General features: G+C 49.2%; 2 protein-coding genes across 2 annotated transcripts in view; both read right to left on the bottom strand.

The window, feature by feature from the left end:
* LMX1A (LIM homeobox transcription factor 1, alpha) overlaps positions 1-133 on the bottom strand; it is a 43,845-nt gene extending 43,712 nt beyond the window's left edge. Inside the window, exon 1 of the mRNA XM_009999707.1 lies at positions 82-133. Within this exon, the coding sequence (XP_009998009.1) occupies positions 82-133 (52 nt within the window). The remainder of the gene's footprint in view (positions 1-81) is intronic.
* A 7,000-nt stretch (positions 134-7,133) lies between these two features.
* RXRG (retinoid X receptor, gamma) overlaps positions 7,134-18,199 on the bottom strand; it is a 20,298-nt gene continuing 9,232 nt past the window's right edge. Inside the window, exons 2-10 of the mRNA XM_009999703.1 lie at positions 17,813-18,072; positions 15,310-15,454; positions 14,481-14,660; positions 11,127-11,287; positions 10,283-10,412; positions 9,551-9,683; positions 8,700-8,791; positions 8,365-8,470; positions 7,134-7,550 (exon numbers count right to left, since the gene is read on the bottom strand). Of these exons, the coding sequence (XP_009998005.1) occupies positions 7,403-7,550; positions 8,365-8,470; positions 8,700-8,791; positions 9,551-9,683; positions 10,283-10,412; positions 11,127-11,287; positions 14,481-14,660; positions 15,310-15,454; positions 17,813-18,072 (1,355 nt within the window). The 3' untranslated portion in view covers positions 7,134-7,402. The remainder of the gene's footprint in view (positions 7,551-8,364; positions 8,471-8,699; positions 8,792-9,550; positions 9,684-10,282; positions 10,413-11,126; positions 11,288-14,480; positions 14,661-15,309; positions 15,455-17,812; positions 18,073-18,199) is intronic.

Genomic DNA, 18,199 nt, shown 5'->3' on the forward strand with positions numbered 1-18,199 from the left:
GCTGCGGAGCTGCAAAGGAACGGGCGATGAGCTGCTGGAGGATGGGGAGAGGTTTTCTGGGGCCTCACCTCCTGTCTTCACCGGTGACCTTGGCACCAGGGGCAGGAGTGATCCCAGCCTCTCCACGGGGCATCCTCGTCACCGAGTGCTCCCCACGCCCAGATGACGTGGGTGATGCAGGCACCAAAGTCATGTCCTTTGGGAGCTCGTTGGAAAGAGGGAGGCCACAGGTTAGCTTGGGTGGATCACCACCCTGCCAGAATCCCACGGGAGAGGGAGACAGGGTCCTGGGATAGCCCCGCTGTACCTCGGTGTAACTGTGCTGAGAGCCTGGGCATGAAAGCATTGGTACCATCACACAAGTCAGCACAACCCTGATCCCTCACATCCAGGAAGACTGAGCCACAGCTGCAGCAGGGAGGCACTGGAGTTGGATGCCTCTGTCTTTGTCTCTCCTGAAGGTCTCTGAGCCTTGGCTCTAGCTGTTTTTTTTCTGGATAGCCAGATCTATCAGTGCCATATTGCCAAGCCCAGCATGACCAGCAGATCTGGGCACCCAGTGTTGCTCATCCTCCCTGTGCAAACCAGCACAGCCATCCTATCTCAGCTGCAAGACAGCACATTTTCCCTATACAGCCAGGGATCAGCTCCATGGGATGGGAATGCCATCCTTCAGCACTGCTAAAAATTGGCCCTGTACAGGGCACCTTGCTTATGTACTCCAACTGTCCACTTGATTTTTTCTAATCAGAGATGCAAGAACAGATGAGAGGGAAGTCATTCCCCCTAGATGTTGTCACCCTATGGTGTTCCCCCTCCTCTCCAGGCAAGGAAGGGTCTAGAGACTGCCTAACCTTACAGCTCTTATGAACAACTGGCTCAGTCTGTGAAGGATGAGGTTGAGGGACAGGCCCAATACATGACATCAAGGGGGCAGCAATAGGGTGTTGCTCCCCATGATTGACACACACCTACCAGCTCCTGATCACAGGCAGTGGAGACACCTGGTCCCATGCAAAGGACAGTTACCAGGTGAACCAGTGAAACATGCAAACAAGCACTCTCCAAACCCCCTCAACCAATAGCATTTACAGGGTCCTCTGGTAATTTCACCTTTCCCCTCCCAAAGTGCTCCTTCACCTCAAGCAGTGGCACTACAAAATATTGTGGGGAGAATTTCAGCTAGCTCGTTGCATCTTCTTAGGGCCAGGATTTCCATGATTAGCTCACCCAGGGCCAAATTAGATGCAGCAGCCCAGCACCAGCAGCTGAACAGAATTAAACCAGAGGAGAAGCAGGACCAGGCTTTCACCTTCTAGCTGTAGTGTCTGCAGGCAGCTATGTGTTACAAAAATCTGGCTGACCAGGGAAAACAGTATTAAACAGAAGCTTCCTACCCAATTAACAAGCCTGCAGTGTTGGAAGAGCACATCTTCCCCCAACAGTCTAGCCCCTGGGGTCACCCAGCTCTCATATTTTGTGCCAAGGAGCTTGGGTGGACCAGCAGGTCCCTCCTTATTCACTGCTGGAAGGAGGTCAGGAGCACTCAGTTCCAAGAGTCAGTAGCCACAGCAACAGATGTGGTTCTGGACAGTAGGGAGCCAGATTCTTCCTCCAACATCACCCTAACTGCCCAGTAAAGCAGATGCAGACCCAAGCAGGACCAGGGAGGGCTAGACCTAGAAGCAGGCTCACAGGAGACCAAAGATGAGCTGTGCTCCCTACACAGACTCCAGCCACTTCCCTTGGGACAGGAGGCACCGGGTGTCATGATGCTAGCTAACATCATTGAGGAGCCTTTCACGCTGGAAGCCAGCTTGACCCAGCAGACAAAGTATTGCCCACCCCCCAGAAATGTCCCTCCACACCACCTCATCCTTCCTGCTACCCTCACAGCTGCTGCACACCCAGCTGGGTGGGCTGGCCCTGGGCAGAGGCAAGCCAGAAATCAGCACACAGCTACAGTGCTGTCCAATACCCCTGAGGTGATAAAATCCTCTCTGTCTACTACTGAAATAGGGCTGGAGCACCTCTGCTATGGAGACAGGCTAAAAGAGTTGGGATTGCTCAGCCTGGAGAAGGCTCCAGGGAGACCTTACAGCACCTTCCAGTATCTGAAGGGGCTACAGGAAAGCTGGGGAAGGACTTCTCACAAGGGCATGGAGTGAGAGGGCAAGGAGGAATGATTTATAATTGAAAGAGGGGAGATTTAGGTTAGATCTTAGGAAGAAATTATTTCCTGTGTGGGTGGTGAGACACTGGGCTAGGTTGCCCAGAGAAGCTGTGGCTGCCCCATCCCTGGAAGTGATCAAAGCCAGGTTGGATGGGGCTTGGAGCAACCCGGTCTAGTGGGAGCTGTGCCTTCTAATGTGGGGGGTGAGGAAGGTTGGAACTAGATGATCTTTAAGGTCCCTTCCAAACCCAATCCATGTTATGATTCCATTAAAAAAAATAATCCCCCAAACCAAGCCTGCCTTGGGCAGATCTTGGGCAGAGGGCACAGGGAGAGAGCCAGGAGAGGTATAGGGTGGCAGCCACTGACCTTGTGTAGGTATTGGTTGGTCCCTGTCCACTAATGCTGACAAATGCCTGGGGATCTATCAGGGCTTCTCTGTCTTTGTATCCTGCTTCCCACCACCGTGTACCTCGCTGAGAAATAAATGCCATCATTCCCTGAAAGAGGATACACAGAGTTTACCACCACCAGCAGCTGCTCTGGGGAGCCTCATGTGGCCCCTAATCAGTGTAATTACTCTTCCCTGTGCTCTCCGGTGCTCCAGGAGGCACCAGCTCAGCCCAGCCTCCCCAACTTCCCAGCTGGACCTTTGATGGGACAGCAAAGAGCTGTGAGGGATGGAGAAAGGACAAGCAGAGAAACCAGGCAGCAAAGAGAGCTCAGGTGTGATGGTGAAAACCACCAGGGCCCAACCCAGACGAGGTCCTCAGGGAAAGGCGAGTGGTGGTGGCACTCAGTTGAGTCACACTGTGAGCACATCAGTGTCTGAAAAGTTACCCTTGAACCACTAAATTCAGCAGGGAGTCCAGAGATGAACTGAATGCAAACCATCTGAAACCTTAATGGTTAGGGATTTTTGTTTTTAATTCTCAATCCAGAACTGCTGTTTATTAACTTCAGTAGAAACTGAAGAAGCAGCTGCAGAATCCAAATGAAGAGAGGAAAGCAAAACACACTGGCTTGATTTCTAGGTGAGAAACAAATCCAGCTTAGCACAAGCAATAGAGTTTAAGGATTTTTCCTCTCCCAAATCCTCACTCCCCACTTATTTTTGAAGCCCCATCCACAGAGCACTACAGAATGAGCAGCTCAGAATTAACAAATGCTTTGTAACATCTGGCCTGTGCACTAAAACAAAGCTTGTCCATGGGGCAGGAGATCTACTGCTAACTCAGAAAGCTCATGAGATGTGATGTACAGTGGGAAAGATAATATTTCACTTTACCTTGCACCAGTTATTCCCGGATCCTGGTTTATATATTAGTCCCAGAGGAAAAAAAATTCAGAGCCTAATCTGAGGCTACCAGCATTTTCATGGGGAAATCAATGACTGGATCTTCAGACAATGTGGTGGCAAGACCTGGCAACTGGAATCTGGCAAGAGTAGAATTCAGAGGGAGATGGGAGGAACCAGACTTTTGTATGAAGGGTAAATAGTTGGACCCTGTTATGCTCTCCTTGTTGTGCCTGAAAAGTGACTGATGCCTGGATTTTGAAGGCACCATCATAACATATGCCTACAAGGAAAATTGCCCACATTGGAAGGGACTTTGATTATTTCTTGATTGCTTTAGTTCTTCAGTGTTCTTTTTTATTATATTTTTACTGCTATAACTCCATGCAAGCTGGGGTAGAATGTATGCACAAGGACAGAAGTTTTCTTTGGCTCACCCATGACTGTGATTTTTACTGTTACATGAAAATGAGGTTTTTGGAGGGCTGCAGGTTGGGTAAGCTCCAGTCATACCAAGCCAATGTTCTTCTGTAGCAATTCATCCTGAAGGAAAACTACACCAGTGACTTATTTCTAACTATTGTGGAGTTTTCTCCTTGGGGTGTCTGTAGAGACTCACCCCTGTTTTGTGAGTCTCAGGGAAGAACTGCTCTTGGGCAGTATTGTAAGAGGCCTGCAACAGCAATGAGGAATCCCAGGGTTAGGACCAAATCCAGAAGATAACATCAAACCTCAGGTCCTCAATGATTTCAGATAAGAGTTCATTTGCTCAACGACTTCTTTCCTCTGCATAGAATAGCTTTCTATTAGTGTCACTTCCAGATGACCAAGTGATCTCTTATTTACAGAAGCTGCACTCTGCAACTCCTGTTCTCACTGCCCTACCAGACACAGGGGGGGGGGGGAAGTGTGGTGGACTGTTTGTGAAGCAGATGATGATCAAGAGCACATTTAAAAAAAACAAACAAAACCCACTAGGCAGCTGGAGAAAGAGGGCAAGCCCTGCTTGAAGTACCACCCTGAGACTTTGTAGCCCAGAACTCAGAGATCACCTTTCCAGTCTCAGGTTAGACTGCTAAAAGTAAGGGTATCAAAGAGACACAAATGGCCACTTTAAGACTTTCTCCCCAGCCTTGGTTATCATATGGAACATCACTTCCAACTTCCCAAAGTGACTATTCATATTGCAGACAGTGCTCTGGATTTGGTTGCAGACAGCAGACTGAGATCAGCATCAAGACAGCCAAGGTGAATGGCTCATGGGACTCACCAAGCTCAGCTTGCTCTGACTGCAGTGGCACGTGCAGGGCCATCTGGGTTGGGTGCTGGTTCCCACTCTGTTGTCCAGTTTATTTTTCTGTGTTGCCCATGTGTTGAGCCATTCTGCCAAAGTGAAATATCAGGGACACTGAATCCCTCATCATGGACTCAAAATTAAGCCACCAAGGGGCATTACACAGTCTATGTTAAGTTCCTATTAGTGAGGGTTGGGCATGGCCCAAAGCATTTTTAGATGTCTTGGCCAACTTCAACTCCAACCTTGCAGCTCCACGTAAACACTTCTGATCACAGCTGCAACAACCATGTGCTGAGGGCAGCCTGTGAGCTCCTGACAGCAGCAGCACTGTTGGGGTGGAAGCATCCTGTCCTCTCCAGCTGGCTCAGCCCGATGTGCTGCAGCAGCTCAGCCCAGAGCCAAAGCACACCCTGAGCTACCACTGACTGCTGCAGGGCTCCAAAACAGCACTCAGACACCATCTTAGCAAGAGGTCTGCTGCAGGCATGAGGATCCTCAGGTTTTCATCTGTGTATTTCAACTGTATCATTAATACCACATGGTCTGTCTTCAGACAGTAGCATCAGGTCCTGCAGGCCTGTTAATGCAAACCAACCTCCTTGATATAAACCATCAGATCTGAGAGAAACTCAGGGTTTATAATCAGAAAAGAAAACCAACCCAGCTAGCTGGGGACCAACTCTTAGAAGCTCACAGCTCTTGGAAGGGGAAGCCTAGAGCAGCCCAGGCTAGAGCTTCTTCCTTTGTCTGACCAGCAGTGTGGTGTGGGTACCACCGCAGCACTACCTCTCAGACTCTAGTAGGGGTTTTACAATGAGCATGTTGAGTAGTTTATGTTTTTAAACACTCTCCCTTTAATGGAAAAATCACCTTTTCAATTAAAAATATCCCCTTAAGTCAATGTTTTTCACCTCCCTTGATATAAACCATCAGATCTGAGAGAAACTCAGGGTTTATAATCAGAAAAGAAAACCAACCCAGCTAGCTGGGGACCAACTCTTAGAAGCTCACAGCTCTTGGAAGGGGAAGCCTAGAGCAGCCCAGGCTAGAGCTTCTTCCTTTGTCTGACCAGCAGTGTGGTGTGGGTACCACCGCAGCACTACCTCTCAGACTCTAGTAGGGGTTTTACAATGAGCATGTTGAGTAGTTTATGTTTTTAAACACTCTCCCTTTAATGGAAAAATCACCTTTTCAATTAAAAATATCCCCTTAAGTCAATGTTTTTCACCTCTTTTGAAATGATCCTTGTTTTTTCCAGCGTAGAAAAAATTAATAGTTTTAATAATTTTGGATTTTTGTTTCTTCCTCCTGCATTTTTTATTCTTTGTCCTTTTCACAATGAAATACTGGAGAATGAATCACGTCCCTGCGTGGTAATTATAAAAAAATGTTTCATTTTTATCCTCTTTTCTTTCTTTCCTGTTATCACTACTCCTTTCCCTCGAAGCTCCCCGAGTCGCCGAGCAGCAGAGTTGCAATCTGTCACGCGGACAGACGAAGCACGGCTGCATCTCACTGCACTGTCTGCTGAGAGGGTCAGAAGGGGCAGATCACTTAACACTACACCTGTTTTATGAATAATAATACAGGCAGTTTTGCTGGGTTCCTGGGAGGATGTTTTCCCACCAGGATAAGCTCAGCGTATTGAACAAATTCACATCTTTAACTCATTTGACTCTGGTTAGCTCAGTGCGATGGGAAGCTCCAGCAGTGCCATGTGAGGAGGGGAAAAAACAGGCAGACCTTTGAGGCAGGTTTTGCTAGAGTGTCTTGTGCTTCCCCTCTCTGCAAGTTTTACTCATGGAGGTATGAGATTAGAAATTAGGGGTTGAAGAGCCCAATTCCACTGCAAAAATACAGACAGAAATAAAAAGTTTCCTGAGAACAGGATCCATGAAGCTTCAGAAAAGTTAAAATTGTCCATGAACGCACCAGGTTTGGGTCACCTCAAAATACTCCACCTGGACCAAAAATGAAGCATTTCAGTTCTTCCTTCAGTGGCTGGACTAGCTTAGAAAAGAAAAAGCACATTACAAAGTCACTTCTTAAATTACTTTAAAAAGAGTCCAGGAGTTTCTTTTTAAGGTGGTGGATTGAGATGTTCAGGTCCAAAGCATCAAGTTTCTCCGGGTCTTTCCTTAGCAGGAGCAAGGAGCAACAATGTGTGTTCTCTCTTGGCCAGAGGACTGTCCCCAACAGCACAAGCAGCATTATCTTGAGTAGTGTTCCTGCCCCGATTTGGGCTGCTCGAGAGTGTCTGGAGGATCCCTCAGCCCCATCCCAAGCTGGACCTGTGACCACAGCAAGAGAGGACACTGCTCTGCCAGCTCCAATCAGTGCCTCTCTCATATATTATTTTATTTGTTTTGTTGGCTTTTATTGAGAGTGAAAAAATAATTTAAAGCAATTATCTGTACAGGGGGGCAGAGGAATGGTTGGAGGATCTGTGATACCTCCCATGGCCAGACAGGGTTACAGGGGCTGATTTACAGCTGTACAAAACCACAACAATCCCACCAAGGAGCAGTGGAGGGTGTAGGACATCTCTTGAGCTCTCGCAGGCTCAGAGTAGAGGGTTGGGAGGCTGTGCAGGGGCATGGGGGGGCCAGAGTCTGGCCAGAGTGGAGCCAGACCCTCAAGTGACCTGCAGGGGTGTCTCCAGCATCTCCATGAGGAAGGTGTCAATGGGAGTGTCCCCAATCAGCTTGAAGAAGAAGAGGTGCTCCAGGCACTTCAGCCCGATGGACCTCAGTGCTGGCAGGCGCAGGAGGAGTTTGGCGAACCTGGAAGAGAGCAGAGTCAGGGGCATGCAGGAGACACTGGCCACTTTCTCCAAAGTGTTTCCAAGCCTGCATCAGGAGCTCAGGAGAGAAGAGCCCATATCCTCCCCAAAAATGCCTTGGAGAGTTCTCTGTCTCAGATTCCCCTACACTTTCAAAGCAAGCATTTCTCTCTGAATGCATGGAGGGAATACTTATGTGTTCAGAACAGAATTTATCATTTTTAAACTTTAAAAAAAAAATAAAAAATCATCAGATATATCCAGATTCTCTCTCCAGCACTTGAACTAATGACTTACATCCCCATGGTGCCATTTAAATCCTTCTTGAAACAGCCTTCAAAAACCCCCAGCCCCCAGAGAGGGTGTGCAACCCCTCAGCAGCACTTCTGCCAGTTGTTGCCTCCTGTTTTGAGATGCAGCTGCGAGGGGGTGCAGCAAGCAGACTGCCCCCCGCCTCCCCACCTCCTGCTTCCAGCCCTCTGCAGTCACTTCCAGAGGCAAAAATAGCAGGAGATGCTGTGGGTGCATCGCTTGGCTGGCGGTGGGGAAGGAGGAACTGGTTGCCGGCGTTTTGAGAGCTTGGCCAGCAGAGGGTAGGATTGGATTGAAAAGCAAGAAAATTGCATCTCGCCAGCTCCCTAAAGGCTCTGGCTCAGGATTAGGGCGCTGAGAGGACAAGCCAGCCTGCGGGTTCTGGGCTGCTCAGGCAGTTTTGGCTGGTGTCCTGCCCTTGCTTTGCTCAGGGCTCCAACCCAGGGTGGCTCAGAGAGATCTAGCAGGGATGCCAAGGTGACCACCTTGCCTGGAGAACTCACCGCCCTGGCTGCTCAGGGTACTTCTGCTTTGTGTAGGCTTCCAGTGTGGCATAGACCTTCTCCCGCAGTGATTCCACTTCTGAGGGGCTGGACAAACCCTTGGCATCTGGGTAAGGGAGATAATACAGGTAGGGAAGAAATCACCACAGAGGAGATATTTCCACTAACAGCAGAGTGACTGCTGGGCAGGAGAAGACTCAGTTTCTCCTTAATTATGCACTCAGGGACAGGGACAAATCTGTCTACAATCCTGATGCTCACTGCCACATCCCTCCTGCCTGTGACCTGCCCAGTGCATGTATGTCACCTTGCACTGCCCCAGGCCTCAAACTCACCTGGGTTGAACAGGACAATGGCTCGCAGGCACCCCAGCTCCGACTTATCCATCTGCATGTCTTTCATTTTGGACACCAGCTCTGTCAAAACCCTGCAGGTGGGGGACAGGGGTGGGTATACGATCAAAGACAGGTACAAACAGCAAGGCTGGGGGCTGAAAAGCACCTGGGACAGACACTGGGAATGCCCCCAATTTCTCTCTGCAGGAAAAGGCAGCTTTGAGGGACAGCCAGGTCACACACTTGCTCTTCTATATGTTTATCAGCAGCACTCATGGACCTGAGCATCAAATTTACCCCCGTTCTCACTCTGCTGAGCACACATCCTCTGTGTTCTATTCAGATTATGAAGGATAATTTATATTTTCCTGGGGAAAACCATGTGGGTTTTCCCTCCACATTTCACTGTGCAAAACGTGTGCACATGCCAGCTGTGCAAGAGTGGCAAAGCAGTGTCCTGCCGGACAGGAAGCAGGCATGGCATGGACAGTATGTGTGCAGTCACTGCATGAGCAAGTTGAGGTTTAAGGTTTTTCCAACTAAAGCTCTTGCTGATCATTATTAACTCTAAGTCCAGTTATGGGAAACTCTTGGAGAGAAGGCAGAGAAGCATTCCTCCCCCTGCTCACCCAACCCAATCTGCTTCTGCAGTTGCAAACTCCTTCCAAGGTGCTTACACCCCAGTCTTGGTTTTTAAGGCAGCCATGTCCCTTCCTCATTCTAAGCTAGTTCTGTCCAAAATGACCACAGCTTGCTTTAGTTCTCCCTAAGGAGAGAAGTCCTCCTTCCAAAGGGAAGGGACAGCCAGCCTGGCAACTGCTGATAGGAGACAACAGAAAGAGGACCCATACCTGTCAAATATGGAGCCCACACCAGCACTGTGAGCACTACTGCGATGCACGTGCAAGCCCGTGGCCAGGAGGATGCCGTCTTGCACCGACACGGAGCGATGGGAGAAAGAGGCAATAAGCAGCTCATTCCAGCCTGCAAGAGGAGGTGTGTGGGACACAAGAGGCAGTTCAGCAAAAAGGTCATTTCCACATGGAGCAGCAGAGCTGGCTTCTCCCTGCTGACTTCAGACTCAGCTCACAGGAGAAATGGGACCCCAAGTAGCAGCTGCACCCTCTCCAGCACCGCAAGAGGTAGCAAACCCTGACCAGCAGCAAGGCAGGTGCAGAAAGAAGAGACTCAAAATGCCAATATATATATATTTATTTTTAAATGCCATTTTTCCTCCTAAAAATATATATTCCTTGCATCAGCAACATCATTTTGCACATTACACACTAGTGTGCCCCACACATAGAAAGTTCTGAAGTTATAGGAATTGCCTTAAGAAGACATTTATTCACTCTCCCCCAGCCCTCCCACATGTCTGCATGAAACAGGGAACAAAGAGCAGATTCCACTGCCCCATCCACTGCTCATTATGGCTTATGAGGGGTTGTTCACCCTGTGACAACAAGGATGGATCAGCTTAGGATCTCCCATTCACCACCCAGTCTGTCTGGCACAGCACAAAGCCCAGAGAAGGAATGAGGGTACCAGGAACAGCTCCAGAGACCACAGGTGGGCGACATTACCTGCCCGAAGGAGAATGACTTGGTCCTCCAGAGTCAAGTCAGAGAAGTGGGGGATTCTCTTGGCCCACTCGACAAGTGTGAAGAGCTGCTTGTCAGCTGCATGGCATATGTTGGTGACAGGGTCATTTGTCTAATTAAGAGCGATATCAAAAGGAAAAGAGCAGAGGAAAAGAGGATAAGTAGTCCGTGTAAAATCCTTGAAAATCATTGTCTGCATTCTGCACACAGTACCAGATCAAGTTCACAATACTCAAAGCCACAAGTAAAATTATCAAATTGCCAAAGGTTTCAGCTGTGCACCATTAGGAAGAGGAGATATTTATTAATACTACCTCTTCTACAACCAGCCAAATCAGCAAACTTTTCTTTTGCTTGCTGTTCTTTGCAAAGCAAGTCCTGAAAGGCAGGCTGAAGTCCTGCTCCCCAAGGCACATATAAAAGCCATCAAGCAGCCTCTGAAGGGCCATGAGCAGCAGTTTTATCCAAACCAGCAGTAAACCTGCTGTGTCCAGCTCCATTCTGGTCTCGGTCACTGGGGCAGACAAGCAATGCCAAGGCTGTGCAAACATGGAAGCTAGCACAGGCCTTAGACTCTCCAGCATGCAGCTATTGCCCTGTCTGCTCACTGAAACCAAAGGGAACTGGGGAAAAAATGCTAGGAAAAGAGTGTATATGCTGTTTCCTAGTTGTCATTTTTAGTAGCTTCAAATGAAAAATTTGTGATTTTTAGGTAGTGCAAAGCAAAAACCCCTTGCAAAATACCAGCCATTCACATGGAATTTCTTTCCAAACGGAACCTTGAAGACTCCCATCTCAAGCTGCAAGTGATTATAGCTCCCCTTACTGAGCTCTCTGTGTTCATGTCACTGTAGGCCTCCGTCTTGGGCTCGACAGCCAGCTCAGCTTCCAGGATCCTCTCCACAGGCATGTCCTCACTGCCACTGCTTGTGGACTCGGCCTCATTCTCGCTCCGCTCCCTGCTCCTCTGTCTCTCCTCCTGCACAGCTGCAAGACAGAAATGTGGCTCATTACACCCACAGCAACACCTACCTGCTCACAGTGGGTGCCCTTTCCTCTGGAAGGAAGGATGAGAAACCCCCTCGGGAAAGGGGAGAACAGAAAATACACAAATATTTCACTGTATGTCCATTACAATGGCTATATCTGTACCCTATCCCCCCAAGCCCCAGTAACTTTGGGGTTGTTGTAGACAGTGGCCTCTAAATTTGACAAAAGGTTGTGATTTCCAAGGTATGAAGCTCCAGAATAGAATACCTCCAGGTGGCAGCCTGGACTTGGCTGTCACTAGATGCTGAAGGAGGAAGGAGGGACCCAAGGCCCAAACACGGAGGTTTGCTCTGCACTTTGAACAGTCCCACAGCAATCAGAGCATCCTGCAGGAGGGATGGACATTCCCTCACCCCCAGCTGGATCTACACAGTGCCTGCCTCCTTCCTGAGGAAATGCTTACCCAGCCTGGCCCAACCCTGGTGCCACCTTTCCCTCCACCATCTCTCTTCCCAATCCACCCTGTGAGAAAGCAGTTCCAGAACCTCTGAATGCCCCAGCGCCTCCACCCTCTTCTCTTATCTCTGTTTTCCAAAATATCTACTGACTGGAGGAACAGGGTCATTGAATTTCTCTCTAGATCTCAGCTACTAACTCCCAGGGCTGCTGAATGTGTGGAGGACAGGTCAGTATAGGATATGTACATGGTACTCCAAGCCTTTTGCTCAGTAGGAGTCCTTGAGTGCACAGTTTTATTTGATTAATCCCGAAGGAAAACAAGGGAATCCTGCTAAAAAGTAAGACAAGTGACCAGCAGGTGTCATCAGTTTGCTGGGGAGAAACGTCCCAAGACCATTGCTGCTGCAGTCCTGCCAGCATCCCTCCCCCATCGGAGCACGGGCATGTGGGGCCCAAATGCCCCAGACCCCCTGAAGGACAGGCAGGCAGCTGGCCTGCTCCCGGAGAACGGCCTGTACTGAGCTACAGGTATTTATACACCTAAAATGAAAGGTTCCGTGAGGGAGAAGCTGTCTGCAAAGCTGGCCCCTGCCACACAGGCATGGGTGCTTGGCAACAGCTTAATGGTTCCCCCAGCCGTTAGCTAAGCACCAAGCAGCCAGCGTCCAGAAAGGTGGGAAAACCACCCAGGCCAAGGCATAAAAAGACCTTCAAGAGGAGAGGGGACCTGTATAAGCACCAAGGGACACCAAGGAAGGGACCAGCTCAGCAAGCCTGCAGCTCACTACAAGGCTGTGTCAGATTTTGATCCCCATTTTCTCAAGTAGGTAAGTGCTGCTGGAAGAAGGGTGTGACAAGCTTTTAAGTCAGTTACTTGGATCAGGAGATTTCTTCCCCATTTGTCATTAAAGCTCTGCTGTTTGCAGTGGTGTCAGAAGATAAGCCTTTGCATCAGCTTTGCCTTACCTTGGCTTCTGTTAGGGTGCTTTCAGAAGGGCCAAACCATGGGAGGTTCCTCAGCACTGAGTCTCAGAACCACTTCACAGTGCTCAGCACTGCCCTGCATTCCCAGCTGGAAGGATGTGCTTCCCAGAATGGCTCAGCTGCTGAGAATCTGGCAGCACCCAAGGAGATAGCTCAGTGGGGCATCCAGTCTGGCACTGGCAAGGGAGGGCAACACGGGATGCACATATGTGCCAGCCAGCTGGGGGAAGCATTTGTCCTCTTTAGTGTCGTAATGGACAGGGAGAAGTCAGGGAAGTGGTTCTAAAGACATCAAAATCTTAGTGGAAGAAAAAGCATGTCATGGAAATATCAGTCCCCCAAACTCATCCAGGATTCCTTGTTCTAGCTGCGACCTGTCCCTAGTTTCTGTAACTTCCTGAAAGACCCTGTGATTACTGCAGCCGAACCCTTGCAGGATCCACCAGGATCCTGGGGTTTGAATTTTCACACTCTGCAAAGGGAAGTTGCTTTGACACCCTGGTCCTCTGAACCACTTTGCACCCAGCTGGAAGGAAGAGCTGTGTCTGGGATTAGGTTTTTGATTCAAGCTTGGTGTTTCCGTGTCTCCTGCTGTCCTAAGTGGTGGAGGAAGCACAGCATTGATGATGCTACAGGGAATGAGGTGAGGCTCAGCCTGTGTCCAGCATTACAGCTTCCTCCTCAGGCTCTGCCCCATATGACCTCCTGCACAGGGAGCAACTAGCTTGCTGTGCAAGGGGACAGTTTGGTCTCCAAAAGGGACAGCTACACTGCCTGCTGGCATTCAACCCTGGAGGTGGCACTTATTTTGTCTTGGAAAAAACAGCTTAAAAGCTGTGCTAGTTGTCACTCTCTGACCTTGCATCTGTCCGTATAATTTGGGACACGATACAGCTCAGCAGTCCTTGCTGCACCAAGGGAGCAGCTAGCTGCAGGGGCAGAGGTAGACAGATAAACAGAGATTCACTTGGTGGTGGCTTTTACAAAGGCCTTTGCACTCTCCAGAGCTGTGTGGGAGAGAGGCATGGCCACAGGACCCACCACAGACACGTGTCACCCTCTGCAGCTCTTGGAGGTTTCCTTCAAGTCACTGTAAAATCTCTCAGGCTGGACCCTTGCTCCAGACCAACACTTTAGGTGGTTTGGACCAGAAACACTGTTCTTTGGGGGTTGCAGTGAGCAGATGGAGAGTATGAGAGAGGTTGGACAAACTACTTTCACACAACTCTCTCCTGCAGCACAAAAACACCACAGGATGTGAGCCATACTACAGCTCATCTCCAAAGGTGAGGTTAAGAGTGGAAATGACAGAGAACTAGAAAAATAAAAAACAGAAATAAATCATCCACTCCTATCTTTCAGTGCAAGAATAAGGTGACAAATGAATCCAGCAAGCTCAAAACAAAAAAGGAGGTTGCTGTTCACATAGGAGACAAGCAGGCTTCAGAACTTTTCGCTGTCAGGTGCTGTCCATAGCAAAAGTTTACAGAGATCCAAGCCATTAAGGGCCACTAACTAAAGGCAGGCTTGGGTCAAAACTGGTGAACAGGTTCAACAGTCACCCGTATGTGTATTTGGATGGGATGGGAAGAAAAATGCAGTGCAATAGCTTCACCAATTCCCTGAAGCTGTCAGTGTGGGTTTACAGAATGCTCCAGTCTTGGGAGGGCCACCAAGAGCCAGATTTCCCCTAATGAATGTAAGGAAAATTTCTGTAAGTCCATTTCTTCTACCAGCCCACCCATACCTTCCCTCTTCATCCCCATGGCGAGGCACTTCTGATAGCGGCAGTACTGGCAGCGGTTGCGTTGGCGCTTGTCGATGAGACAGTCCTTGTTGTCACGGCAGGTGTAGATCAGATCCTTCCGGATTGTCCTCTTAAAGAAGCCTTTGCAGCCCTCACAGCTGTACACCCCATAGTGTTTCCCTGGGGAGGCAAGGGGAGGCCATCAGTGGGCAGGCAGGCACCTGCCCTTCCCTCCAACATGGAAGAGCTCAAACCAGGCCCAAAGATGATTAAACTGGCCACAGGGTATCACCTTATCAGGCTTGACTTGGCTTTGGTGGCTCTTAGCAGGAATAGTGACCAGCAGCAGTCAAATTACTGGACTGCTGGCTCTCCTGTGACAAGAAGGGACCACATCCCAGGGGATGGATGTTGAGCCACATCTTAACTGCAGTGCAAGTGCAGAAAAGCCATAGGTAGCAAACGGGATCCACGGACAGGGAGAGGGTCTGCAAGGCACAGCCAGGCTGCAGGTCTCTGGGGTAGGAGAGAAAACTCAGGCACAGCTAAAACCCAGCTAAAGAAGAACACAGCAATCTTTATATATTTATCTTTGATAAACAGGGACAAAATGTAAAATGATACTATATGCGTGTGGGAGAAGCATGTGGCTTTTAGGTTTCCTCTCTTTTGGGCACACTGCAATGAAAACCAGACCCAGCAACAATCCTGCAGTGCCAGCGTGCCCCCAGTGAGCCCCCATGGTGTGCACTCCCACAAGAGCCTCGCTTCAGAGGGTCAGGGGAGTTTTCATTGCACAAAGTGTTCCTTAAGGAAGATAACTTCCTACCTGAGGACCTGTCCCCACAGATGGCACAGATGTGTTTGGCTAAGGATCCTGGGCTTGTAGATGGATAATTCATGTTCCCAATCCCTGGGAGACCTGGCAAGGGCTTGACATCCTCTGAGCTGCTGACATTGTTTAGGATGTTGAGCTGCAGAAGCCACAAGACAGGTTAGAGAATCGAGACTCAATGAAAGCAACCCCAAACTGAGATGACCCCTCCCTTGCTGCCCCTGCTGGGCTCGTCCCACAAGCTTATTCTCAGCAACTCCATGGGGCTGCCATGGGCAGACAGACATCCTCTAGTGAGCCCAGCTGGAACAGTGTAAGCAGATGCCTGGTAGCAGATATTGCCTCTCACCCTGCTCTGTAACCAAAGCCAGGACTAGGCAGAGCTGGAAAAGGGCAGGCAGCAACCCTCAGCTGCTCAGTTACAGCCTCCAAGTGAGCTGCTGGTGGGATCCCTTCCTACTTCCTTACAGGAAGCCTGTCATTGGCTGCTTGTGGCCTCGAGGACAAACATCTTACTAAGGAAGCAGCTAAGAAGCAGCATTTGTTGCAATTAAACTTGCACTGCTGCATGGCTGGGGATGCTGTAATGATGTTTTTAAAAAGTGACAAGGGAGTTAGCTTCCCTACCTCATTATATGCAAATTTGCATAAATACATTCAAACATGGCCATCTTGGTCACTCCCTGGTACTCAGGTTCCCAAAGACTACCACATGCTGGAGAAGAGAGCAGATTCAGGGTTCCCAGATTAAAAAAATAAGCAGAAGGCTAAGCATCTAAAATCAGCTGCAGTGAGATGCAGGCGAATGGTCCAGAGCCCCCAGCTGAGATCCCTGGGAGCTGCTCTTGGCTGCTGCAAGTTAAAGGTTACAAACTGACATCGATTAGAGACCAAAGCCTGATGTTGCCCAGGGCTTTGGTTTATTGCTATTTGCTTTTGAGCGGCTGTCGGCAGGACAGTGAGGATTAAGGGCCAATAAGCACATCTTGTCAAAAGCTGGCTGGGCAGAGCAACCTCTCTCCAAAATCACCATTGAATCATCTTTCCCATTGCCATGCTTTGAGAGCTCGGGGTAGTTTATTCATCACTGAGCTTGTTTTAAACAGCTGCCCCAATTTATCAGCTAAATTTTGGCTTCCCAGCAAGAGGGCAGCAGTAGGGACAGAAAACAAGGCTTTGGATGGAAAATCCATCTAGAGCCTTCATTACAGTATCCATACCTAAACCACTAGATTTTGTGCATGTTGTTCCATGCATGTTGTTGAAAGTTCTCCATTTGCTCCAAGAAACTGCCTGTTCCCCATGAAAAAGTATAATAATTTTCACAGGGAAAAAACAAGAAGGGTTCATCTCATTGGGATTTTTGGACCTGTCATTAGGCAAACAAGAACATGAAGCCTGTTCTCATTTTTTCTCATCCCTGTCCCTTCATTTTCAAAGCTTCAACAGCCTGATGACACCAAATACACAAATTATGTTTCAATAATTACCACAATAGGAGCCAGCTTGTTTTGCTGCACTAGAAAATGAAATGTAAAGAAAAAAATTACACAGAGGTTCACCCTCCCCAGCCCAGGCACTGGGCAGCTGCAAATCCTAATGTTTCAAAATCCAAACTAGGTCCAAGTAAAAGAGCAATCAAGCCCTTCTTCCCTATAAGTGTCCAGCCACCTTCTTTACCCTGCAAACTACTTCTTGGTAAGATGCTGAGCCATAAAGCACTTCTTATGGTTTAATATGTTACTCAGAGCTCAGGTACCACCTTCTCTTTCTCTCTGGCTGCACCTTGAGACAATAACAGAGGGTGTATGCGGGGGGCAGAAATGGGGCAGTTTTAGCCATCAGTGTCTTTGGAGCTTGACTCCTGCAGGTTAAGTGCAATCATGTATGATATCTGGGACAACTGCTTGAACCCAAATCCATTAGCAGCCTCCCTGCCGAATCCCCAAGGCCCAGCTGTCTCCTTGCATTAGAGGCAACACAAATGAAACCCGTTCCTCAGAGCTGGGAACTTGGCCTGGTGCCCAGATGGGGGAAACCGCTTCCCAGAGCATACTCAGCCCCAAAGGAAAGGCCTTCATGCAGCCAAGGCAACCACCAGCTCCACTACCACAAAGTACCTGCCCTGGATGCTATGGGCATATATCCTGTCAATGGGGAACAGTTGGGTGGTACAATGGGAGGAAGGATGCCCAGCACACCTACTGCAGACAGCTCAGACCCAAGCAGAAGTTGAGGTTGCTGGTGAAGGGTAAACCAAACCTGACAAACCACCCTAGTGCTCCTTCAGAGCTCTTCAGTGGCCTCCCTAGATCATCCTGTCCCAGCCTCAATGGCAGGATTTAGGAAGAACTTCAGGCAGTCTGTGGAGACTGGACAGCAGTGGCCAAAACACACCAGATCCTACCAGGCATCCCACTCCCTCAAGATTTTTGGACTGTACCTCAATCTCTAAGCACCATGAACTGCAGCAAAGCACATGTGCACATTAACCTACCTGTGGGCTGGCATGTGTCATAAAATTCATGCCCGGGCCTGAGGACAGAGCAACAGGGTGTGAGCCAATGGAGGAGGCAATGACTCTGTAGGGTGAGCCCAGGGCATTCACTGGAGACCCGATGGGGTTCATGGGGGACGGCAGCGCCCGGGAGGCATTCACAGGGGCCTCGAGGTAGTTGTGGTGCCCATCCACTGAATTTCCTGTGGAAAGGCTTGATGATGGGCTCACAGATGTGGAGCTGGCATGAACAGGGGAATCTACAGGGAGAAGCAGAAAAGATTAAATGCACTAATGAGCAAGGCTGGCTGCAGAGCGCTCAGCTGCCCAGCCTTGGTTGAGTCAGCTTAGATGCTGACCAAAGCCAACCAGCCAACAAGCCTTGTG

The sequence above is a fragment of the Chaetura pelagica genome, unplaced genomic scaffold, assembly GCF_000747805.2.
Source record: "Chaetura pelagica isolate M959 unplaced genomic scaffold, ChaPel_1.0 scaffold656, whole genome shotgun sequence".
In the NCBI taxonomy this organism is placed as follows: Eukaryota; Metazoa; Chordata; class Aves; order Apodiformes; family Apodidae; genus Chaetura; species Chaetura pelagica.